This window comes from Frieseomelitta varia, unplaced genomic scaffold (assembly GCF_011392965.1).
Source record: "Frieseomelitta varia isolate USP_RPSP 00005682 unplaced genomic scaffold, Fvar_1.2 scaffold_184, whole genome shotgun sequence".
Taxonomy (NCBI): domain Eukaryota; kingdom Metazoa; phylum Arthropoda; class Insecta; order Hymenoptera; family Apidae; genus Frieseomelitta; species Frieseomelitta varia.
Genome location: NW_025109572.1, coordinates 355,333 through 381,507, shown reverse-complemented (window position 1 = coordinate 381,507; position 26,175 = coordinate 355,333). Strand labels below are relative to the sequence as shown.

Below are 26,175 nucleotides of genomic sequence, written 5' to 3'. Positions count from 1 at the left end.
TTAGAAAGTTGCTCGCGTTTTCCCGGAATCATCGATTCCGGATCGGATCTCGCGGCGTGTCGCGAAACGTCAGGAGGCTGCCGATCGATCACAGAGCCGTGACAGTGCTCGTGAGGCCCGGCAATCAAACTCGGAGAACGCGCGGTGTTTTCCAAGGATTCGTGAAAAAAAAAAAAAAATTATGTAAACCGGCGAGGCTCCAGCCTCTTATCTGCGCGATACAAACAAGTTATGGAATTGTGATAATTCCCAGTTCGGTTCGCATGCAGCCGGTTGCATATTTATAGACTGCCGAGGTCGATTTTACGATATGACTCATTCGTTTCGAAGCCCAGACGCACAATTGTCAGTTTTATAAACGTTATCGTTTGCACGTTCGATCGGGCGAGAATCGATCGACTCGTAAATCAATTGAAATTTTCGTATTTGCGTTTTAACAGCCTCGATTGTAAAGCCTAGAAAAAGAAAGGAACACTCTCGTACGTGACATGGAGTTAAAGAAACTTCTCCGTCTTGTATTACAGTGTTTAATTTGTTGTCTGTGCCTTTCGAATAAGTTTCGCAACCGTCACGATAAAAACAATAATAATAAAGCTACGCCGTAATTGAATAAAACAGATAAGGATGAACGTGATCCAACCGCGATCCAAAATTTCTCGGAGGCACGCTATCTGCAAAAAGTATTGGCATATTGCCTTATCTCCGGACGACGCGTCTTTTTATCGAATCTCGTATATCATTCTTTTTTATTTTTTTTTTTTCTTTTTCGTACGAAACTAAATAGAAAATTCGGGCATCGTTAATAGATGCGCGAATGTTGCGATAAATACGATCAACGAAATTATTACATCTTCTCTCAATTTTCTCTTTAGCATTCAACTAATTGTCATTTAGTATTTGTTCGAGCAGTTGTTTAACAACAATTTGCAAACTTCTCAGATACCTCGATATCAGCCCGATCGTTTTAGATTCAGATCTAGACGAGAAAGAAGAGAAGTTCGGAAAAATCGCAAACCGAGTGAAAGAAAACTGCCGGTCTCGAACGTTAGCGCAGCCGCTTTGAAAAATGCGAGCTCATCCGCGCGCCACCGACAAACGTAACGCATGCACGCACACGCGGCCACTGCCGGTGTGTTTCACGTGTTCACACTCGGCCGAGTTGCAGCTGGTGTTACGTGTGCTCATCTACACAGAGGCGAACACAGAACCGGCACGGTGGCGCCTGTCGGCCACACAAATGTGCATGCGTGCGTGACGAGTTTATACCTCTTTGTCTTGTGCACGTCCGCGCGTACGTAAATACGCAGTGTGCACAGCTTTGCCACGTACGTTTGCCACACGCGCACACATATGCGCCCGTATCGTGTGCACGTCGCGACGTTTCGCTCGTGTGGGTGTACCAGTGGTCTCGTTTCGATTTGACAAAGTACACGCGAGGACCGATGGAATTTCTTCGCATTTTCCTAGAAGTCGTTTTTTATCTCGAAGATACCGAGGCGGCGACAGAAATGGGTAATCGTTGTTTGCTGTTTGATTTTTGGCGATCGAACGGAATTTTCCGAGGGACTTTGCCTGGCTGATTTTTGTTGGCTCGAAGTGTACATATGTATTTGGTTTTAATAGAAATATACTAACGGTAGTTGGACTCTGAATTCTTGTGTAAATTTATACTCTGCCGAATGTAATGAATACAGAATATACATAAGTTCCTTGTCTCACTTGTTGGACGTTACGAGGACTGATCATTTTCGTGAGTTATGTCAGAGAATCCATCTAGTTAGTCGTTCTCTCTTTGAGCGAATCGCACGCCGCAATCATTCGTCGGATGCCTCGTATTTTGTATCCAGAGATCTGCTGGCGGACAGAGTACTGTACACGGAAGTGACGGTTGTCGCGCACAGCTCGGAATATTATTACGCGCGCCAAGTCGGGACACCAACCAGCGGCCGCGTGTAAAAGTCAAGACATTTTTCTTGGCGGCTTCGCGCTCCATACGCGCCACCCACGCATCGGCTGCTATCTGCTTCCGAATCGGGGACCGGGCAGTTATTTACGACCACTTCGCTATCGCTTCGAATCGAATGCTTAAATTAAATTCGATCGGGTTACGCGCGTTTGCGAGATTGTGGAGAAAAACTCGAGGTCGAATCTCTCGGGGTGACGATGTCTCTGTCCGACGATTCGAGTCGAAATCTCAAAGCTGCACTCAGCCGATTATCCAACAAACGCGAGTTTTTGTCGACTTAATTAACCGCTTGCTCTGGCAACTGATTGCGGACCATAACGAATGATCAGTTCGTCGCTTTCTTTTTCAACTCGCCGGTATGACATCACCGGATAGATATTATTGAGAAGTGATAAATTTATTATTTTGCCTGGGTTATACTTAAATATATTTAAAACCGAGGAAATATTGCAATATAATTTTGGGACGAGAAATTCTCGACGTGCGTGGCACGTCATTCCAGCGTCGATATACTAAAAACTAACGATCGAAATTAATTGGAATCACCGCGTCTATGGTTCCATGGTTGTAATCGTCGTAAAAATCTACGGAACGAGAAAGGAGAAAGTTTCACTCGCGGAACACGGTAATTTACAGGCGAGCGTGCACGATAGTTTCATCACTCGTTCGCTTCTTCCCCGTCGGTCGTTCGATTCCTCCGTATTATTAATTAAACGTAAAGGGGATATCGATGAAAGCAAGATCGGCGAAACAACGTTCGTACTTTCACCGGGACGATTCGCGATTATTGTCTGCCATTAATCACGCTCGATTTCAAATCGTGGAACTCGCCTTCGCGAGACAAAGTGGAGATACGCCATTCGTTAATGCATTCGTTATCGGGCACGTTAGCGTTTCCATCCAACGCACGTGAAAAATGCATTAGCCTCTTTAGCTTCGTTATTTTCTTACTTCCTCGAACTTGACCTCGTCAACCACGAATGCGTAATATGCAAAAATGTCTGCCGTTTGCCGTGTCTGAGAATTCAGCTCGTTCTTCGGGCTACGCGTGGACGGCCACATGCGTGGCGGCAAATGTTCCGGACGTTGAATGGGTAATGACGACTTAATTTTCCTTGGAACTACGTTGGAACATCGAACAAAGTGATTTCAAACGACGTGCAGGTTGATTTTCACAGATCTCTCTAGTGTTGATCTTTACTCTTGAAATAATTGAGGGAACCAAATAAAAAGTATCTCTCGAGGCATTAAAATTGCTTTCCTCTGTAGCACGCAAATTCTATTTTCAATCTAAAGTCTCTTTCAATAAAAATTTTTACAAGTATATTCTGTACCGTATATATATATATATATGTACATCAGCAGTCACTGTCTGTCACCTTTGTCTCTCGCAAATATAAAATGATTTCCTCTCGAAGGAAATTTTCCAAACAATCTCGCTCGAGAGAGTTTACATTGGCGATATACATTGGTGCGTATTGGAAAAAAATAGTAGCCGAGTGACAAATATAACTTGACTGCTGCTTGAAACGCCCGTCCCGTCCTATCGAACTTGTTGTAATTCAACAATGGTACGAGCGCAGCCTTACCGTCTGATGCCCGATGCACATGCACGCGATAAATATGCGTCAAACGATACGCAACGCGCATTACCGCGCTCTGAAATTCACATGAAGCTGTATTATTGTAATAATACAGCCAGACGGCTTGCCATACGGGAATGTATTGAGATTTATGCGACTGAGAGGGTGGGAGGGAGAGGAGAGAAAAAAGAAACTGCGAACGATCGCGCAAGAGATTCTCTCTTTGACAACTGTAGTAATATGTAGTTTTGTCGTAAAGCGTTTCAGCAGGCGTGGCTAATTCACGCAGACGTCACTCGACGTCCCGCGACGACACTGCTAATGAATATTTTCCTTCTTCTTTTTCTTTTTTTTTTTTTTTCCATCGTGTGGCGCCAAACGGCCATAATTCCTTCGTTCGTCTGATCATAAATGCAAGACGCGTATCGCGTCTGTCGCGATTCAAGCGCGATAAGCCACGGGGCTTAAATTTAATCAGATCCTTCCTGTTCCCCTGTCTCTCCTACGACCGGCTAGAGATGCTCTGGGCGTGCGAATGTCGGTCGATTCGATGATGTAACAGCGATTTGATTATACTTGGAAAAGGCCAGTGTGTTCCGGAAGCTTTCAATCTTCTGGAAACACTGTCGACCCCGTTACTCCGCACTTTTCCTTTCCCTCGAGTCCCCCCGCTTCTCCCGCCGCCAGCCGCCGTGCATTGACCAACACTACTGCCGAACTCGAACTCGCTTGATATTCCGCGACAGTGTTGCTGAATTTGATTCGTTCGACGGGACGTATGTACGTGTCGCGCACAAAAGAAGGATTCACTCGAGCCGGTGGCGCCCAACAAGTCGTACGCATAATCCTCGTATCCGATCGATCGAAAATGCAAGACGGCGCTCGTGGCCATATCGTTGTCCACGATAATATCGATGCGCAGACGATCCGCCCGATCGTCGAATCAGACGATTTTGAAATTGCCGTGAGGATTCGTCGCACGGCCCGCGTGTAACCACGTCTCCGCGTCTTCGCGTTCCTAATTTACTATCGACTGTCAATCAAACGGCGCGGAGGGGAACCAACTTGGAAGCATTGGCTTTTCGAACAGAGCCGCGCGCGAGAGGTTGCGAGGCTGCGAGCCGCGTTATGTTAATTCGATGCTTCGTATGCGCCATGATACCGCGTGCAGGCACGCAGGCACGCACGCGTGCGGCATGCATGCGTCCACTGCAACTAGAGACGCGTCGAATTCAAATGAACGAGCATGCCCGTTTTCTGCGACCGCTGCGTTCGTTGCCTTTTCCTCCTCGGAGCTTTCACGTGTCCGATAATCGTGAAAATGTACACCCGAGGAATGTCCGCCGCATGAGAGTTACCCCAGAGGGTAATTTATCTCCGATCGTCTGCGATAAACCGTGCGTCGCAGTTGTAGGTTTTCAAGCTAGGGATTCCCTGCGATGCAAATGCGACGATTTGACCGCCGTTTGAAAACGTGCGCTAATAGGGGACGCGCGAACGCGCGTAAGGATTTCACATCGAGACCATTAATATGTTATTGAGTGTGAACGTTCTAATGATTTAAAATTCTTAAAAATTCGATATATACCCTGTGATAATAAAAGTGAAAGAAATTTTCTGTCTTCAAATCTCTTCGTCGTTGAATTATAAAGTTTTCTGATAGTATAGTGGATCGATTGGTGATGTCAAAAAGAAAAGGGAACGTTCAATTTATAAATATATGCTTATATATTCCTTATAGGAATTTATATATTATAAATATTTATATATATCTTTAACAGATCGTTTCCAATTATATCATATTAAAAATATTTGTATATCAGTAAAATTGCGCTCGTTTCCTTCGCCGATCTACGAAGAACAACTTGAGTCGTCGCCATAGCTCGAAGATTATCTAATTACCTAAAACGAGCTCCATCAATCGTATATACAATCGTATATACAAATGTTTTGTATTATTCAAGCAGAATTGTTAAAGCGTTTCCGAGCGGACGACTGTGCCTATCGTTTGTCCAGATAACAAATTATTCAACCGACCGCGAGTCATGGCAAGTAACGACAGTTATTACGTATTTTTTCGGTTTACGTATTAGCAATGAACGTGCGCTTCTTTTCTCTTTTCATCCTTTTTTTCCATCGCCGTGTATGAACATTTGCGCGATACGTTCACACCGCGTACTTTAAATTCGCACTCGTTCCATTGATGGTATCGGTTGAAAGGGGACGGGGAAAATTCAACGAGAGTAAATCCATCCTTCGAGGAACTTGAATTAACATCCACCATGGAGCGAACCAGTTATTTCCATTCTTGGATAATGGCACGTGTTGCAGACGAATCGAAATTTCTCACTCTCGCCTTGGCTGCGTTTCGAGCATCGGGATCGTGCGTTTCCGACACTCGTGATGATCGCCATTAACAGCACGTTCGCTCTCGTTCAATTAGCTTGGCTGCAACCTTCCTCCTTCGGCAGAACAGACTTTTTGTCGCTTCTGTTGTGCTTCCTGATTATACCGAGAAATTGCAGAGATGCTCAATTTCCGTACGTTAAATCAATAGAAATCGGTGTTGCCGATTGTTTCGAAGTTTCCATGAAACTTTCCTCGAATTTTCTTGACAAAAGTGGGTGAATTTTTATTCTTCCATGGTTCTTCTTACGCATTCTAACCTTCTCTAAATTTTTCGCTCGTGAAATTGAATTATTCTCCTAAGAATATATTTTTCTTTAGTTTTATCGTTCCTTCGATTTTTAAGTCTCCTAATAGTTATCTACTTTGACATTAACTACTTGCGCTGGCAACTGATTGCGGACCATAACGAGTGACCAAACCGTATACAATAAATTCGTCGCTTTCTATTTGAACTCGTTGGTACGGATATCACTGGATAGAAATTATTGAGAAGTAATAAATTTATTATTCGTTTCACTTAAATATACTTAAAACTGAGAAAAAAATATTACAATTTTGGAACAAAAAATTCTCGACGTGCGTGGCACGGCGTTCCAGCGCAAATGGATATGGATAATCTTTTTTACGAATTTGCAACAAACATCTGCTCTCTACTAACAACTAAGTATAGTACAATATTCCAATATTCGAGCAATATGGAACGTGAAAGGATTAACTACAGCAGATGGTTATCTTCTCTTTATCAGTCAATTGATTAAAAATATCTCTCTGAAAAAAAAATATATATATATATATATATTAGATTTTAAACCCGCGGTAACGTGAAAACGTCAAGCAGGTCTTAGATGCATTTTTATCGTCGAACGGACTGTGGTTACGCGGAATTCTTTTTATCTTGCAGGCACGATTGCTATTTCCTTTTCTCGAGCGATTTGCTGCCAAATTGGAATGCTCAATGGAGGGCACGTCGCTCGTGGCTATAATTTCCTTGCACGTTGTATGCACGTTGCCCGTACAATCGCACACGTCGACCACGTTGCATCATTAATAGACTAGGTTCGATCTTGCAAAAATCACGTCTCAATCAACTTCATTCATACAAACGATATAATAATCCTCATTGATCGGAGCCTCGTTTAAATTTTCATGCCTCCCTTCCGTGCAGTTCCATTCAGAAATTCGCGACTCAGCCTTCCATTTCATTTCACGCTTCAATTGAATTTTCGCGTCTCTTCGCGAACAAACAAACGTTTCTCGAGATATCTGAACAAATTCTGAAAGTTTCTGCGCGATAAGCGTTAAAATATATTTCGAAAATTTGCTACAGAGAAACCCATGCTCGTATCACGGAGAGAAATGTTATAGAAATGTTATAGAGTCTCTAATTAGGACGTAATAATAGTGATCAGCGTATAATTAACACGGTCGTTATAACTTGACAATTAATCGGTCGTTAATTGAACGCGTGAACAGGCAAGGACGGAAATTTTGTTAGCGAAAAATTTATTTGGTCTTGAAAACTGAAGTAATTAAACGTGCCGCGTCGGAGGGACACACCGTCCTCGCTACATAATTAATACATTTGTTCGAACGCCGATGATAATCAGGGTAATAGGAAAAAATTCCAGTCGTTCACTGAAACGGACACGCAGATACCATCGGGTACACGTGGGATCCGCTTTACAAAGTAATTATTCAAATTAGGCAAGCAGCTTGCTTGAGCAATTACAGAAATTATACAGGACGGCTGGTGACGCTGCCTCGTGAAATTTTCGATAAGCCTCGGCTCAACAGGTTCCTAACGCGATCATCTCCCTAACCAAACGTGTAATTAAGCTATTCTTCTTCTTAAAACGAAACAGGAGTTTCGTACAGAAATAAATATATTACCGGCGATCGATGCAATTTTCTTCAAATCGTCGTCGTTTGTAACAATCGAGGCAATAATCTCTGCGGTGCTACGATTGAGCAATTATCGCGTTGCTTTGATTGTCAAACGACACTGGGCATCGTTTCTACACGGTGGCAGCCAACGAGCAGCACCGTGCATTAGCTATGCCTAATAGCACATTCCTACTCCACCGTAATCACAATGAGCCTCTATATATAGCAGGCACCGTGACAAATTTGCGGAATCAATGTCAACGATTCCAAGGGAACGTCTCTATAAATACCTCGCCTCCTCCTCGAATCTACCTGGGCGCGCACAGGTGCTAACCTCAATCTGTTTCGACGCGTAGATACGAATTTATCGATCCTTAACTTCGAGGTCAGTTTCTCTTGCCCGTGAATACGGAATGAAACGACGTCGCGCGTTATTCGAAAAGTTCGCGAGAGCACGCGTCACGTGTTATCGAAACCGAATTTTCGTACACATTCACGAGGGCAACGGAAATGCTCTCGTTCTCGATAATCAAAAATTACTGAAATAACTTGCGGATAAAACAAACGTCGATGGGATAGAAATGATCCTTTTGTGGGCGGTACGTCGGTGGAGACACGTTGTCCAACAACTTCAATGACTGTTCTGTACCTTGCGCTTTCAAACGAGATTTTCCGCCCTCTTCTTCGCAATGTTCAGGATTCCACGCGTTTCATGGAAACACACGGCTCGTCGTGTATTCACCGAGACCCGGCGTGTAACAACCGAGGCAAAAGGATGCAAAAAAAAGAAAAAAGAAGAGAAGAAGGAGAGAGAACCATTGAAAAGTCATCCGTCGAACCGCGTATACGCACGTGAGCACCCGACATACGTGCAATGTGAAACAAATAGCTCGAAGGACGGGAAGCCTATGAAACCGCGCGCAGAGGAACGTGGAGCTGTGACGATAGGCGAACGATCGTTGTTGTTTTTTTTTTTTTTGTACCTTGCTTGACGATTAACCTGGTAATGTCTCGTTGGTTTGCGGCTCCTTATTCGCTTCACTTGCAAAGAAAAGATCTACCTCGTAATCTCAATCGTTGTTCGTCTCGTGAAAATAAGATTGTTGCTACCAAATCAACCTCGACTCGCCTGCGATTTACGCGTGCCTTGAACCATGTGTTTCCCGAGCTACCGACGCAATTATTACCTATATGCAAACAGTAATTTGCTCGTGTTCTCGCAATCGTGTCTCCCCGATTGTTCCGATTGATCGCGGCTCGCTCGAGGTCTTGCGACATACTCTGAACGTCGGTCGTAATCATAAAAAGAGAGAGAGACAGAGCGACGCGTATTATATCATAAACACCGACGTAAATGATCACCGATGTAAAACCTGGTGGCTGTAATTAACCGACAAATAAGGAGGAGACGCATTCCGCGTAATTATTGGCAACGAAGTTGCAAAAAGCTCGGCTGCGATATTTTTGCCGCGTTTTCACGCGAGGCTAGCCTAATTGACTTCGGTTCACCCGGAGATTATGTTAACGTAACTGTAGATGCTCACTTACCAGACGCAGCACGGTACGAACGGTTGAAACACGAGAAAGAGAGAGAGAGAGAGAGAGAGAGAAAGAGAAAGGTTTTCGCTTCCTCTGACTTGCGTAGAGGAAGAAGACCTGTTCCAAACGATTGAACTGCACTTCCTTCAGGGTGGCCGACGGACTCTTTGTTCCTGCAATAAATCATTGGATACTTGAGTGATCAGGATAAAACGTCCGGCTACCTGGGCGATCGAAATACTCTTTCGACGCTCTCTCTCGCTGCTACTAAACATTTCATCCTTGAAATTTCATATCCCCTAGCTTGGATTGGGAATGCCTTTGTTTTCAACAACGATAACTATTTGGCTCGATTTTCCAAACTTTATGGAAAATAAAAATAATCGCGTCGATGCAACGAAATTTCGTCCAGCATTGTTAATATCGCAATGAAAGCCAACGTTAAATAACAAGTTGCATACAGGTTTCAAGTTCTTTGCTAATAGTTTGCAATGTTGATCCAATGAACGATAATTCATATTTCGTGTGATACTTGGTGCGTAGTATGATTAATCAACGACCGTTGTATCGACACGCAAGCCAGTTTCTACAAGCGATCCGTGTTATTTACTCATTGTCAGCTAACGCACTTAAAGTATCGTCGTTGTAATCTTGTTGTTCAATTGTACTTTAGATGTACGAACGAGCGAACATGAGAGGACGTTATTTCACAGAGAGACGTCGTGAGAGTTTGCTTTATCCGATACCTAATCCAGTACCAGCTATAAAATTTCGATTCGAGGCGTCGTGACATAAAATGGCACCGTTTCCTTTACGACTCGTTGTTAACGGTTCTTCTTCTGCTCTTTTCTCGACTATCACTTCACAGATCTGTCTCCGATGCTATTTTGCTCTTCTCTGTTAGAATGTTAAAATATTCACGGCTCAATGATCTCAAGAGCGAAGGATAGAAGATTGCTCAAGCGCGAAATTCCTCGAAGTTATCTCGAATGTTAGACGGAGCATTTGAAGCGTCGCTCGAACGATATCTAAAGAACATCCGAAATCTGAGCGACTCGATTCGTTTGTTCTGTCGGAGATCGGATCGTTGAATCGAGCGCTGCAGCGATAATTAAAGGTGGCCCTCGTATCCGGCCAGGCGAAACGCGGCCCAAGTATTATCATAAAAGGTCCGCGAGCCACGCATGTAATTTGGAGCAATTTGGCAATTGCATGTAATTGATGAGGATGCCTTTTACTTGACGATGGCCGCGCCGCGTCCACGCAGCCGAGTTAAGTAGGGCTAATCACTGGTTTGCCTCTCTCCGAAAACATCAAGAACTTGCCTTCTAGCGCCGAAAATACCAAAGCTCGCTGTACACCAACCGGCACGCACACCAACACGCGACAAGACACTGGGTGTTATAGTCTAAAATACATATACCTGGCCTCTGGAATGGCAGGACCCAGGAGGGACCCACCTACTTCCCAGAAATAAGGGCCTGCGGATCCCTATTGTTCTTTGCTAATTGCCACCCCGTATAACCACTCGGTCCTTCGGCTCGTCTCGCTACGTTGCCTCGGTCCTCTTCTTTAATGGCCAGGTACTCCTGGGGTGGATAGTTACTGGTCCCAACGCAAATACCAGCTTCGTACGTAGCCTTTGTGAAATGAAAATTAGCCGAAAGCCGGAGATACACGCTGCCGAGGACAATTTTTTCGAGCAAAGTACCCGTTATCGAGGGAGATGCCTTCGGCTACAACCTTCGAAGGGATCTCGGTGATGGACCGATTTCACGGCTGATCTAAAATAGTTTCTTAGGGTAGCGAGTACCTACGAGACGTTCCCACCGTCTGTCGATACTTGCCATTCCCGTTTCCAGATTCCCCTCGGAAGTTTCTGCCGCGAATTCGGCAGCTCGCCTGCTGCTGTCGCTTCCGTTTCGATTTATAAAACGGTCGTTCATTGAATTCATCAGACGTCATAAATTTCCTCGTCCGCGATCGAGATACGATCGGTGAAATTAGTAGCCTCGCTGCAGCGGAGCAAATGCTAACGAAATGACCAAGTAAAGCTTTCTCTCGTTTAATTGACTCAAACCGATCCGCATAACCGTACGTACAGAAAGGTACTGTCATGTTCGGAGATCGTATCGTTGATTTACATGGTGATTTAAGGCCTCGTGTCCACGGTAGAGCTACCCCTCGCGGTAATTTAACTTTCTTGTACGCTTGTCCCCTAATCGATCGACAGATCCGTAGTGCACACGGAAATGAAACTTGAAAGTTCTCTTGCTCGTAACGTTCGTGACAGCGTTCGCACCTTTTATAGAATAACGCTAATTACCTTAGCGCGGTTCGCTATTGTGGCTGTCATTTTTATTACATGTGTGTCTATACGGGCATCGACAGCTCGTTGAACGAAACAATAATCGACGATTGTCTGTCTCGTCCAATTCCTTTCGTTCCCTAAAACGAGAATAACATCGAAATGTAAAAAATTGGAGGATCATAGGCCTCTCAAGCCTGAAAATTACAGTATTGATGATAATTTGGGTTAGGTTTATGTAGATAATTTTCAAAAACAAAGATGTAAATCGTCGCCGTCGTATAATTCACGTTTCCCTTGTCATCTTCGGAAATTGCCCGCTGATATTGGTGTAATACGCGGAGAATTCAAAGAAATCATCGTGGCCCCCCCTCCCCCCCCCCCAATTTTATCGTCTCGCCTGTCTCGTAAATTGGACTGATCTAATACCGGGCCGATCCTCGACGACGAAAGAAAGACGGGGAAACATTCCGAGTTCCAAAGAGACGTAAAGTTTCGCCGAGGAAGGAGGATCGCGACACCTGAGAAAGCAGGCAGTCGCGAAATTGATTTGGCTCGTGTCACCGTCAATAAAGAAACTTAAACAGCCCTTTCTTCCAATCGGCGGGGAATCCGGTCTGGGAGGCTCCCTTCGAAGCCGCGGGAAGAAGCAGGAGGCCTCGCCACGAAAAGCAAAAGTTTTATTGAGCCTCTGGCCGGGTTCCTGGCCGGTCGTCCGCCTGGAAGGAACAAAGAGAAGGGAGAAAAACCGGCCGATTACGCGGGTGCACTTGTCGTCCGTTCGGCGAACCGCTTTGCATCGTTGCCTCTGCAACGTAGGAATTGCCTCACCCCGTTAATCTCCATTGTAGTTTATGACTGTTCGCGTAACCTTATATAATGTATGCTTGCTCTTTGTATCAGACGAAACGACAGTTTCAATCGGTCTGCGTAGCGTTGGAGAATATTTCGATATTTATGAAAAGAAAAGTCTTTCTTCAGGTGGTCTCTTTGTTGCATAAAATATTGTTTCGCTGGAAACAAGTACAGCGCAAAGATCTTGATACTTGGAAGGCCGCTATTTTTTATATGGAAAAAATGCCGGATCCGCTAAAGGATAAACGAGGAGGCATTCCAACGCAAAGTTGCTTGGTAAGAAAATTAATTTCATTCTTAATGCAGAAAAAAGACAGAAAAAAAAACTGCTATGAATATCGTTTTTTTTTTTTTTTTCCTTTTTTCTCCCACGACGTGAAATCTCCTCGCAAGGAGAAAAAGGTTTAATCGGTGCCTTGTTCTTGGCCAGTCATCCTTCTTAAAAAGGAGAAAAGAAGAAGGTCGAGGCCCCATTAAACGGATGCACTGTTGTCTTTTGAGATTATATATAACGCTGCCATGCCATGCGCGTACCTTGATGATCCAGGGCCATCCACCGTGGTCAAAATATCCACGCAGCTGCAATAAAACCTAAGACCTCCTGGGGAGAGACACGGGCCCGTCTTTCGTTGCAAGTCAATGAAGAATCGACTAAATTCGTGTGGTATCTGGCCTCGTTTAATGGGGATCATTAGTTACAGCTTTTATCGGTTATCTGTCCATTCGTGTTCCGATTCGGCCGCTGCTCTCGTAATCAAAATCTCCGTGAAAAAAAATATACATGTATTTCAACTTAACGAACCAATTAGGTGGTTCTTTCTATTAATCATTACTAATCTCAACAATTAGCATATCAGACCCCTTTCGAGCGCGTTTTCGTCAAGATTTTCCATACTTTCATTAATTAAGTATGGCTAAATTTGAACGGCAGTTTTAAAATTCTTACGAAATTTTCAAATACTTTGAAAAATCTTTAAACATATTTCGAGTGTTATGTGAAACATTTTGGAATTTACTTATAATAGTATAATAACTGTGGCAATTAGTAAAATTAAAAACAAATCTGGAAATGAATACAAAGCATTCAAAAATATTTGAGGTATGCGGACTCAGGTCGGGTAAAATCGGTCAGGTTCGAGCAGGTTCCCAAGAATCGTTACGAAGGACCGAATAGTTCTGTTGCGATTGCTAAAAAACAGAACTACCCGAATGAGTCGAATTATACTTCTGGTATCCTGATACATTCCTAACAAATATATAAGATATTTGATACAAATGTACATTTCATCAATTATGGAAAAATTAGTGTAGTAAGTATCTCCTTAAATGCGATTATCTCCGAATTAATTTTAAATTACCAATAGAATCAAATCTTACAATGGCGACGAAGTTCGCAAAAAGAATCTTGTGCAACACACGCAATGTGTGTTAAGAGCATTCACGTGCTTTCACCAGTCGTTGTACACCCCCTCGTATCGTTAAGAATCGATCGTGCAAGAATTTCTGAGTTGCTGCCTCGATGGTATCCGATTAGATCGGAATTACCGGCGGAAGCCAAAAAATGGTCCACTCCAAATTTGTTCGATAGCCGTTCCCATTCATCGTGGACTCGCTGCTTAACCTTCTCTTCCTGTGCATCGATCCGACGACCTGCGTACTGGAATACCACGAAGACAGCGTGTCGGCTCGACGAAAGTTTCTCACGAGGAACTGTTCTCGAAGAAGGACCGGTCCCTCTGTTCTCGTCTCCCTTCCCATAACTGCTTTCTCCATCCTCCTTCTCCTTTCCTCCACTCTTCTTCGGTGACCACTCCTTTCGGCGCGTCGATGAGGAAGGCCTTTCGTTCCTCAGGGCCTTTTTGTTTTCGCATAACTCCGTAGGTTCATAACCTACTCGCGGTCAGGGTACGAACAGGTGTCCCTCGCGGTGGATCCTACGACGTGACTCGTTTCGCCAGCCTTTCCTCCTTTTTTCTTCCTTCCCTCTCTTCTTCGTTCTTTTTTGTCGTTTTAAAAACCGTTTATAATTCCCACCGCTACCTTAATACTCCCGTCGCTTCTTCTCGTTCCGGTCGTTTCTGGCTTCGATCGCGTGTCCTCCAATCTCTGCCGATTCTGGTAGCAGATTGTCATTGTTGGGACGCGGATGGGAACGAGTTAGGTAACAGCTGTTGCACGCGTTGCAGCGTGTAACGAAGGAAGGGAACGAAGATCTTGTTAATAATTATATAGCTTCTTGGGCAAGCAAGCAGCGCTGATTTTTCGCGCTGACGTTGCTGAATCCTTTGAGAGTATAACGAAAGAAGGATTTACGAAATAATTGTTCCTTCATTCCCAAGATCTCGTGCATAATTGCTCATCTAAGACTCTCTTTACAAAGAATTAAAGTAATTCTCTTTGCGATAATTCAACTACCTTTTTTTTTTTTGAGTTGTTCTTCTGGATAACGCGCATAAAGTTTTCAAAAGTCTTGCTTTGTTAATTCAATTCGAACACTATTTGTAATGTACAATTCGAATTCTACTTGTAATATATTTCTATTGCTTTTATACTTTCGATCTTGACAGTACGTCGATCGAATAATCAAACGTTTAGAAACATATACAAATTTCTATTTCGCTTTTTATCTATCCGGTTCAGTGACCTAGGAGATCGTCTCGAATTCCGTAACATCTTTCATTATCAGCGAGGGATCGTTCGTTCAACAGGCCAGTACAGACCTGCTGCCGATGAGGCACGCACAAAAGTCGCTGTGTATGCTATCGTCAAGGATTGAGAAACGACCCTTTCCACGCGCGCCATTCGTCTTCCATGCACGCGAACCGGTGCACAATCTCAGGGAGTTCGTAATCTCGATTGTATCGTAATCCTTGGCTGTTGTCTCGATGAATTTCTTTTTTTTTTTTTCTTTCTTCTTTCTTCTGCTTTCTCGCCGCGACAACGACAACTTTCTTTCCTACGGCTGTGGCAGAAATAAAACGAATTCGTCGCCACGGGTGTGCTTCTGTGAAATTCAACGCTGCTGTCGTGACACTCGGCCACCAACGCGCTTTATGTCGCAGTGGAATACTAATTGCGGCAATTTAGAACGATGTGGATGTTACTAATTAGAAATTAAGATAGCCGAGCCACTCTGTGTTTTACAATTACCTCGTAACGCGGTTACCGGAATGAACAATTGAGAACGGCGATAAACTTTCTCTCGACACTCTTTCGTTAGAATGAGTTTTACCACGCTTGTCCTTTGCCTCGCTTGAAATGTTCCGAACGTTCTTCCGTGTCGTACCCTTTGCCTTTTAAGTAAAATTAAATCGCGCGCAAGTTGTCACGAGACAACTTTGAAACGAACGAAAAGAAACTCCGTTCTTGCTTTCAGTTGCGAAATGAACATTTTTCACCGAGTGGTGCATTACGGGGCAGAATGGAAAGAATTTGCGAGAATTAATCGCACACGTGCCCGTTCCCTCGTCGAGCGAGTAGAAATTGCGGATCGCTTCTGCTCGGGCAGCTCGGCGACGCGAAATAAATCCTGGCACGATTAAACCGAAACGAACAGCATTTGATAATCGACGTTGCTCGACAACGGCCACTAATTGCCATTACATAACACGCTAACGTTGTTCCTATTAATTAGAAAATCCAATACATCGTAACCGATTCAGCTCACCTCGTAATTGACCGGGTAATATCATTAGCGCGATGGTCGCCCAGCCCCAGCTCGGCCTTCTCTTCCAACCGTTCTCTGCAAGCAAAAGAAAATTTCACTGGATTCAAATAAATGTGCGGGCAAGTACCTACACCGAGGGACGTTGTTACGCAATGTACGCGCATTACGGATACACTTGAGAGAACTGAGAGAAACTCATTAGTTTCATCATTCTCGAGACACGAGGTGGTGGTTGGTGTACGTTTGAAACGACGACGCAATGCAACCCGTGCGTGCATGTACATGGGTCGTCGCTCTTCTAATTGCATATACAACGGGGCTCGTTCAAATCAAGTTTCCGTCGAGCACGGCTTTCTATCCTCGGGCATGTTGCACGAGTCGTTTGGATAAACGAATCGTAACCCTTCGCGGAGCGCTTTTAGCGACTCGTTATCGACGCGAGTATCGATTATCTTTTTGCTCGTTGAATTCCACGTCGATCGAGCCTGCGCTTCGCTCTGCGGAGAGCTTCTTACATACATATACCGCCGAGTGAAATTCTAACGACGCATAACGAGAAAATAGTTTCATCGAACGTTGCGGTTGCACTTTATTTACAGTTTTAAAACACACTTTATGCATATATATATTTTCTGTCATGAGAAACAGAATTTTGACAATTCATTGACACTCTAACGAGACTCTGACTGTCATATCCGTCAAGTTTGGAATAAATTTAAACGTAGAGGCAACAAAATATACTGTAGAATGCATATTTTGCAAAGATCGCAAAAGCAGGTGATTAAACAGTCCGTTGTTCGTTGTGTTAATTAGTCACAATTCGATGAATTAACCGCTTGCGCTGGCAACTGATTGCGGACCATAACGAGCGACCAAACCGTATACAATAAATTCGTTTTCTTTTTGAACTCGTCGGTATGATATCGCTGGCTAGAAATGATTTAGAAATAATAAATTCATTATTCGTTCTGCCTATTTTGTTTTACTTAAATATATACTTAGAAAACTGAGAAAATATTACAACTTTTGGAACAAAAAGTTCTCGACGTGCGTGGCACAAGTCGTTCCAGCGCAAGAGGTTAAATGGCGAAAAATACTTGGTCGATCGGCTAATTTTTCACTGCGAATGCAAACAAGTACGATTACTTCGGAGCTCGTCGAGGATGTAAATGAACATTTAATCCCAGATGAATCCATCGGCCTGTTGTTGTAGTTCTAACAAATAAACAAGCTTATCTGAGAGTTACAAGTAGCCAGCACGTGTATCTCGTTAGATATATCCGATGTCCCGGCCGGCTTCGTATATCTAACGTCAGTAAGTTAAAGGTTAAGCTTCGTCGAAAAGCGTGCTCGCGCGCTGAAAGAGCGCGCGCCGCTAAAAGCTTTTATCGAGAGATACGAATACGAAGAATTCGCCGATCGTGCCCGAAGAAATCGGACAGTTTTACGAGCGCAAAACATACAGAGGCGAACGTTCGTCAAGCATTTCAGACCTGTCTACCTTTTTGCCAGCGGCACCGCAACGTATATTTTTTCCCGTCCCTTCTCCTCCCTTCTACTCCTCTCGTGATCTTTATTCAATTCCCAATACACGCACGTATACACGCGCGTTTGCACAAATTACAGATTATAACGTTATTAAATCGAAGGAATCCGTGGGGAACGAGTTTCGCAATGCTCCGCTTTTAACCACAGACATTTCGGTACGTTTCACGTACGAAAAGGCAATTTCGATCGGTTAATTCGTCTCGAAATTCGGCTCGAAAACGAGAGATAAAATACTGGACGTAGTTGCCGCGTATCGAGAAGTCGTTGCGAAAATAATGCAACGTGGAACATCGATTCGCGTGCTTCTCGGGCCTGTAATCGTTTAGCAACCGGAGGAAAAAATGTAAACGAAAGAAATACGAGCAACATGGTTGGAGAATGAGGGAGACAGAGGGTGAGAGGATAGAGCCGGTCGGGAAATAATTAATATGCCATGGACGCATAACGAACGACCCCGCGAAGCAGTCTGTTTGTTTTCGGACGGGTCTTCTTCGGCTCCAGGCATGTCGGCCGTATCTCTCTTTTGCCCAGGCCTTCTCGACCTCCCGCTGCTTCCTCTTTTCCCTTTTTATTTTAAAACGCACACGAGGCCCTTCTCTCCGAGCTTCTCTCCCTCTCCTCTCCCTTTCCCTCCTTTCTCAACGGAGCGCGCTTCTCTCTAGTCCCTTCCTACGCGCGCCTTCTCCGCGGCTCCCGATCCGAAAAAGAAAGGAATACCTTTCAGAGAAACGTCGAATTATCTTGTCGAACGGTATCACGTAATGTGAAACGTATGATAGACCTTCGTATCTCTCCGTATCGGAAAGTAGATTCCTTTTGAAAGAGACATTCACGAAGTTTCCGACAGTCGGATCCATTTCGAAAAGGAAGAATCTTTCGACGAAATTGGAATTCCCCGCGTTCAATCGAGGCTCGTGCAGGAGATTTGACGTAATTACGAAGTTTCGAGAGGGTGAAGAGAAGTTTCCCTCTTGCGAGTATCCGCGGTGGCTGGCTCTGTCGCTCCGAAAGCCTCGTGAGAGTCGACCGAGTCGACCGAGCGAGCCGCGGCACAGCAGCGGTGCACACAACCGAGAGGCCGCATGCCTCTCTCCATATATTCTCTCCACTTTAATCTTTCTTTTGTGACTCGGCTGTTTTAACGTTTTTTATTCCCCGATGAGCCGGGCCTCGGTGGACGAAACAGAGAGAGAGAGAGAGAGAGGATGATGACGAGGGAGAAGCGAAGAAGAAGAAAGGCGAACGAGAGAGAATGGAGGAGAGTCGGCGGGAGAGACAGAGGGAGGGACGCACCGTTGCAAGCTTATTAGCAAGAAGCCAGAGAAAGAGGGGAACGCAAAAAGTTTCGTCGAGGGAGAAAGGACGGTTTAATGGGCAGACATGAGGAGAAGACTCCTGAGAGAAGGATAGACGGAGCAATATCGCGGATAAGATGGCCTCGCATTACCATAATAAACAAGTGTGTTGCAGCTAATCGTTGCAAAACCGGGGGGGGGGGGGGATCTTTATTTCATCGACGAAAGAGACTGGCCGACATTGCTTCGCGATTTTAAAGTTTCGCGTCGATCGGCCCATCGCGTCTCTTCGTATCCCGATGACAGAGGACGGAAAGAACGTTGTCGCGATCGCCTCGAGAGAGAGTTTCGCGAGAATCGCCGGGACAAAACGTTCAATCATGCTAATGAATTATTTCGTTACGTCGAACCGCAGCTAGGTTGCAGTGGATTTCACATGGCAGCCTGTGTGCGGCGAGATAAATTATTCCGAGCGAGGACCAAAGGAAGCAATGCGCGAAGAGAGAGAAAGAGAGAGAGAAGAGGGGCAGAAGAGAAGGCTGAGCGGAGGAGAGTAAAGTCACGGATAAAGATGGCTTCGCATTATCATAATAAACAAGCGGTACGATGGTTAGTCACTGCGAACTGCTCCATGTCTCTTTGTTTATTTCATACGGCCCTCATTAACACACCGCGGAGAGAGAACTCTACTCTCTCCGTGTAATGTATATTTACGCTGTGTCAAGCACGGTCCCAGTGTATCGAGCCTGTTTCTTAACGTGGATTTCTTCCAGACCCCCCTGGTTGAAGTCGCCCCGAGCAAAGGATCTCAAACATTGCTCCTTACCGAAAATTTCCCGGCCTCTCTGCCGTTTATTTTAAGAAATTTTGTTTGACAAATATGCTGCCAGCGCGTATACATATGTTTATAGATTTTACTCAAACGACGTATAATAGTAGGATTTTTATAGGATCATTTTGAACCTCGATCGTTTGAGAAACCAGCCGCAAATATCTTCGAGTTTCACGCGTTCGCGCGGCCTCACGTATCTCTTAAGCAGGTTGCGTGGTTTCATGACGAATTTCGAGATCTGTTGCAGTCAATCTGATCGAGATTCGTCTCCGAAATGCTTTAGGTGTATATTTGTCCTCGCGCATTTGTAACTGGGCGAGTGAAGGATACAAATTAACTAGCTTTTGTAATTTTTCGATAGACAACAGTGAAAGAATAGTAACCAGCAAAAATAAATAGTAGTAGCGATATATCAGAAAAAAATGGCACTACCCAGATGTGAATTTACACAAATCCAGAGATTACTGGGACTATGAATCTTATGTTGTCGATTGGGGACAATAAGATGATTATCAACTAGTAAGAAAATTAGGCAGAGGAAAATATAAAAAAAATTTTGAAGCTTGTAAAAAAGAAGAAAATAAAAAGGGAGATTAAAATCTTAGAAAACCTCAAAGGTGGGACCAACATAATTACACTCCAAGCTGTTGTCAAAGATCCTGTATCGAGAACACCGGCACTGATATTTAAACATGTGAACAACACAGATTTCAAGCTATATTATATGCCAACAGACTACGATATAAGATATTACTTCTACGAATTATTAAAAGCACTGGATTACTGTCATAGTATGGGAATAATGCATAGGGCATAACGTCAAACCGCACAATGTTATGATAGATCATGAAAATCGGAAGTTACGGTTAATCGATTGGAGTCTAGCAGAGTTTTTTTTAGTAGGATTTTTATACGAGCCGAGATAAAATTATACAAGTCACATCGGCGAACGGGAGGAAAGCCTTGGTAGCCGGCAGGTAAATGAAAGTAAGCTCTGTATACCTGTTGCAACGAGCATGGTATAATATTTTATGACTCTCAGTCGGCTACTCATTAGGGGAGGCCGCCAAGGCAGTTCTGCTTAGGATGTTCGAGCGTAAAAATGTTTAACGATCCTCGAATTGTCTTACATCACTTTATAAATAAAGATGAAATGTAATCAATTAGGAACCCTAGGCAGTACATTACCAGATCAGTCACGTATAAATTTCTTGATTAAATCTCATGTATGTTGAAGACCAGTGGAAAGGAACTTACCACATGTAAAGACAAGCCGTGATATTGTGTCATTAATCTGTGTGAGTCACTTATTATCAATCACGACTGTTATTATCAAAAACAGTATGGAAAAGGAAAGACGAGTGCCTCTCCGAAGGAAACGTCTTGCTCGCTTTATCACACTTTCGGTATTATTCCAGTTCGGACTGTTCTCTGACCTCAAACGTCTCTCCCTCTGTCCAACAATTTCGAACATTGCGCTGAGAGAGACGATATGTTATAATATTATTTCTGTTTTGTTGCTCCGATTCTCTTGGATGACAAACTCGACGTTCTTGCATGCAATTCCTCTCACCGAGTCCTTTTTAACTTAATCATATCGATTAATTCGATTTTACTCTTCCACCCGAAAAAAATAACGAAAATTAATTAATCACGATGTTCCTTTCCGTTTTACAGACTCGCCGTCCGTCCGTGAGGTGAGGTGTTATTGCAATCAACCGGAATGCGTGCCTCAAGGATACATGTGCCGTGGCAGGGGCTGCTTTTATCCATCGTTATTAAGAGCGGAGCATAGCGCTTACAGTGGTTGTCTCGACGAGAGCTTCAAAGAACAGCAATGTCCCACGGGATACCTATGTTGTGAACAGGATCTTTGCAACCACGTAGATAGCCCAGCCATGAGAAACAGGCTCAACAAGACTCTCCAAGGTTAAACGAATATTCTCATTGCAAGATCATTAAAATTGCGCGGACTTGACTCGCCTCGGTGCCATCAAAAATGGCGCTTTCGCGTTTCTCTATAATGCTATTTTCGTACGCATCTGAACGTTTATTTTGCAACGAATTCTTTTTAATACAAGTCACGCTCTCCTCGTTCTGTATCGATGTCCATAGAATAGCATAATTTCGTTCTCCTCCCTTTTAACTTAATTACTCATATAATATCCATTTCTTTGAATTTAGTGATTTCTTCTTCTTCGATATTACATACGTTAAGATACAGAGACAATTCTACAAAGTCTCGAGCCACTGATTTAAAACAATAGCGAAAGTCGAAGGTTGTGTGAATTTATGAATAATGATACGTTTTGCATAATTTATTTCCAACAACCAGGTATGTAACGAAAAACTTTTTATTGTTAACAGTGCTGGTAGGTGACCAACGACCTTTTCTCGGCCCGGTGCAGCCGATCAGTCACCGAGGTCAATCGACAGATGGATGGTTCAAGACTGCCACGATAGCTGTACCGATTTGCGGTCTGATCGTTCTACTGATACTGGCCAGTCTTGCCATTAGATTACTGCAGCCTGTGCCGACGCAAAGCGACAAACTCGGACCACATCGGATGCCCGGTAATGGGCCACCGTTATTAGGACCACCGAAAGTGCCTCTTGTTTAATTATCTTGCAATCCCAAAGACGTTCGATAAAGTGTTCTAGCGGATAGACAATCAGTAAGACTAACTAAAAAGCTAGCGGGCTTGTATAGCTCCACTTGGCTGTGAATTTTGTGAAAAAAAGCGACTGCTGTAAATTATAACATATGCGTGTTGTGCATCGATAGCTGCAATTCCTCTGAACAACCTTGAATGATCGTCGTATGATTGAAGAGTGAGAAAGGGCCTGTGAAACAGGGCCTTTGTACATGACGTTAGTTGAAAGAAAAAAAAAAAGAGAGAAAAAAATAAAACGCATGATATCATCTTTATTTGTAGCATTGTAAATAGATTATGTATTTTGTATTGTATATTAAATGATATTCGCTTGTTTAGGCGATGTACAAATTTTAATTGTAATCAAATTTTACGATATCGTCAGACTTCGATGTTGTTCGATGAATCTAGCCACAAAATCATAGTAATGTTATAATATAATCTCGAGGGACATACACATAAACCAGCAGTACGGAGAATTGTGTTTTTCCATCGAAAAATAATGTCGACGAAAAATGAAGAGCGCTAAGAGTCTGATATTTGTTTTTTTTTAAATTGTATAAGATACTTCTTACCGGAAATTAGTTATTCTGGTACATCTGGTACATCTTATACTAATTGTATAAGATACTTCTTTCCGGAAATTAGTTATTCTGGTACATCGTGTACTCCTCACATAATAATCATATTCCATATAAATATTATTATATTGTGATAGTATGACATAACTGTATAATAATTACATTATTAAATATGTACCACAACTTTGTTTTACAACGTGTCACTCATGAGGGATAAATCGATACGAAAATCGACTTAAAATATATTGAAATAATTTTTCAGTAATCGGTGTCTATTTATTTTCCTTCTTTTATCAATTACATATGCATACCATATCGATACCCGATATATAGGAAGGGTATGTCATTATTCCATAAAATAGGTAATCTATTAGCTCAGAAAATTTGTCTTGTTTCGTTTCGAAATAGTAACCATAAAACGTTAGTATAATATAAATGTTTTGGCATCACAGTTTAAAATCGTACAATTTTCATATTTCTAGTTTCATTCCCTTTACAATTTCCACATGTTTTCATACCTTGCTCATCCATGATCCATTTTACTCTTTTTCTTGGGAAAAAAGTGTATTAGCTTATAAAAATACTGTTTAAGGTATGTATCTTTATTTGTATCTATGATTTGATCTTCCCAAAAATTGGGCTACCAGTCAAGTTCAATTGAAATTCGAGCAAGACATTGTGTTCCATCTATGTCTATGAAACATAGAGATACTAGGTTTCGCTCGATACTATGAAATCAGTCGGCCGTCACAACCCGCATGACGGGTTTCATTCATACCAATTAACGAAGTCATAGTTCTAGGATAGTATTTCACCAAATGATTTAACGTAAGCTTCGTGAAGTTTGTTGATAAAATCCGGGTCACTCTTCAACAAATAATTAAAAGCTCGAAGAAACTGATTTTTTGTCAATGGTTCTAATGGTTTAGTTAAAGGTTCGGGTGGACTAGGAGCAGCGAACATAACAGGAGGAATTAATGTCGGTGCTGATCCTCTTCCTGATAGAGTGGGGGCTGTAATATCTTCTGATGCCTAATTGAATTAAAACAAACGTTTCAGTTCTCATGTACTTTGAAAGTTATATAGACCTAATGCGAATTGATACACGTCCACTCACCGTTGTCGCAGATGCATGAGCAAACAAAGACGCAAGTGGATTTGAACTGCTAGAGCTGATAATATCCGATGCTTGATGATTTGTCGAAGTAGAAGTTGATGCATTTGTAGGTGATTGTATCCTAAGAAATCCTGTTGTTCCATTTGTATCGGTAGTACTTTGATTCATAGGTGTTAGAGCTTCTAGAGTTAAAGATGGAGGCGTAGGTAATATTGAATCTTGCTGAGACACACATCTGCTTTGTTTTTTCGTTCTGTTTGAAGACGTAGTATTACTAGCACTGTTAGCAGTCAATATAGCAGTTGGAGTTGTTTGAGATTGCTGTTGAGTAGCTGGCTGAGGGGTTATAGATCTATGTTGTTTTTCAATATGTTCAAGTGTGTGAGCTGCTGGGTGTGACATTAATCGAGCAAGCAAAGGTTTACTTTCATTTGTAACTGTACCCCCAGGAGTAGGCTGATCTGTAGTCTTAAAATGTCCAGTATTAACCTAAAAAGATTGTAAAAACTAACATACTTTCAGTTCCTAATTTAAAAACACTAGATATAGTTGATCACGTAATACAAACTTTTGCTTTTGCAAAAAAATCCATTACGCTCTGTGAAGTAACATCTGGACCTAACGGTGCAGCTAGTGGTCCAGATACATCATCTGTTGTAGGAGTACCTACTGGAGATTTAGTACTAAATCTTTCTCTGATACCACCTCCACTACTATTACTTCTATTGATATTAAAGTCCTCTTGAGCTTTACTAAGCATACTAAATATATCAACACTGTTCATATTAGGACCAGAATCCTTTTTCACATTAACAGCAGGTTTATTGTAAGTCTTGCGGTTTTCTTCTGATTCTTTAATAAGCTTATTCAACATTGCACCAATTCGTACACATTCTTCTTTATCATAAAACCAAATGCCATAAATGTTGCATCTGGAATTTCTATATAATAAAAAGGGTTCTTGAAGTTGTAAATCCAAACCTTGGGTAACTGGTTCTACTAGATTATTTGTATTTAATCTGCAAAAATATTATTGTAACATGGAGTAATAGGATTATTTATGACTGATGATTTCACTAGTTGTATGCAACTTGCATAGAACTATCTTAATATATCATATTTTATATAAAGCCAAATAATAACCTATATATCAAGATTGCTAAATTTTACATAATATATATTATTGCAATACTCCAGATATAAAACAAGAGATACATAATATCATAATTAAATAATGCACATTAATTTGTTTCACTAGTGAGAAACTAAAGAATAATTTTTCTGATACAGCATATAGTATAATAAAGTGAATGTTAAAGTAGTTAACGTGCCTTTAACATATTTCTTCAAACATTAACTGTACATATTAAATATATACAAATAATATAAATAGTATATATACATTCTATTATTCACGCGCGTGATATTTTTAAAATATTTAAAAAATATAGAAAAACGTTTACAATACAAATATGCATATGCATGTATATATGTACTGTATATATGTATATATGTTACCTATTCATGATAAGAACACTGTTATAGGGCTCGCCACTTCGCGAATATACGAACAGGGCACCTTCAATATTGGTTTTTTCCCACTCATGATTAACTGCGTTAAAAGTATAAAGTGCTACGTGTGTCGCAGTTTCCAGAATATCTTTTACATAGGGATCTACTCGTTTGAGAGCGGCCACGTTCATTCGTAACCCTGTTGGATCCGTCATTGTGTTTCTTATAGCTTGATGGTACAACTTGTAAAGTACAAGAATAATCGGTCTTTTTCTAATTCGATTGAAATTTAATTTAATATTCGTCTAAGCCAATCACTAAGAGCACAGTATTTTGATACAACGCAAGCAACTGCCTGTATAATAAACGTCATACTAGATTTTAAGGTTGATACCGTTGTTACATCTGCGAGTTAGCAACACCAT

General features: G+C 42.4%; 2 protein-coding genes across 4 annotated transcripts in view; one reads left to right on the top strand and one right to left on the bottom strand.

Annotated features, from left to right (window-relative positions):
* The window catches only part of LOC122538975 (BMP and activin membrane-bound inhibitor homolog), a 26,845-nt gene extending 3,459 nt beyond the window's left edge, over positions 1-23,386 (top strand). Inside the window, exons 1-3 of one of the 2 annotated variants that reach the window (XM_043673519.1) lie at positions 21,215-21,383; positions 21,564-21,815; positions 22,254-23,386. In XM_043673519.1, the coding sequence (XP_043529454.1) occupies positions 21,230-21,383; positions 21,564-21,815; positions 22,254-22,507 (660 nt within the window). In that variant the 5' untranslated portion in view covers positions 21,215-21,229 and the 3' untranslated portion in view covers positions 22,508-23,386. Of the gene's footprint in view, positions 1-21,214; positions 21,384-21,563; positions 21,816-22,253 lie in introns of those variants that run through there. The other variant, XM_043673520.1, reaches the window with a different exon arrangement.
* Positions 22,793-26,175, bottom strand: LOC122538970 (mRNA-decapping enzyme 1A). 2 transcript variants are annotated; one of them, XR_006308962.1, is made up of 5 exons: positions 25,757-26,175; positions 24,807-25,257; positions 24,239-24,727; positions 23,172-24,153; positions 22,793-23,110 (listed from the first exon to the last, which is right to left on the bottom strand). XR_006308962.1 is itself a non-coding variant. In XM_043673513.1 (4 exons), exons 1-4 carry the CDS (start codon positions 25,963-25,965, stop codon positions 23,920-23,922), a joined length of 1,383 nt encoding a protein of 460 aa, XP_043529448.1. In that variant the 5' UTR covers positions 25,966-26,175; the 3' UTR covers positions 23,157-23,919. The 2 variants fall into 2 exon arrangements, 1 of the variants encoding a protein (XP_043529448.1); XM_043673513.1 differs by lacking the exon at positions 22,793-23,110 and having other exon boundaries at positions 23,157-24,153.

Excerpts from the sequence above, each read along its gene's own strand:
- LOC122538970 (XM_043673513.1), bottom strand. The coding sequence starts at position 25,965 with ATGACGGATCCAACAGGGTTACGAATGAACGTGGCCGCTCTCAAACGA. Across the intron at positions 25,258-25,756 it reads AGTGTTCTTATCATGAATAG|ATTAAATACAAATAATCTAG; the intron begins GTAACATATATA and ends ATATTTTTGCAG. Across the intron at positions 24,154-24,238 it reads CTCATGCATCTGCGACAACG|GCATCAGAAGATATTACAGC; the intron begins GTGAGTGGACGT and ends TAATTCAATTAG.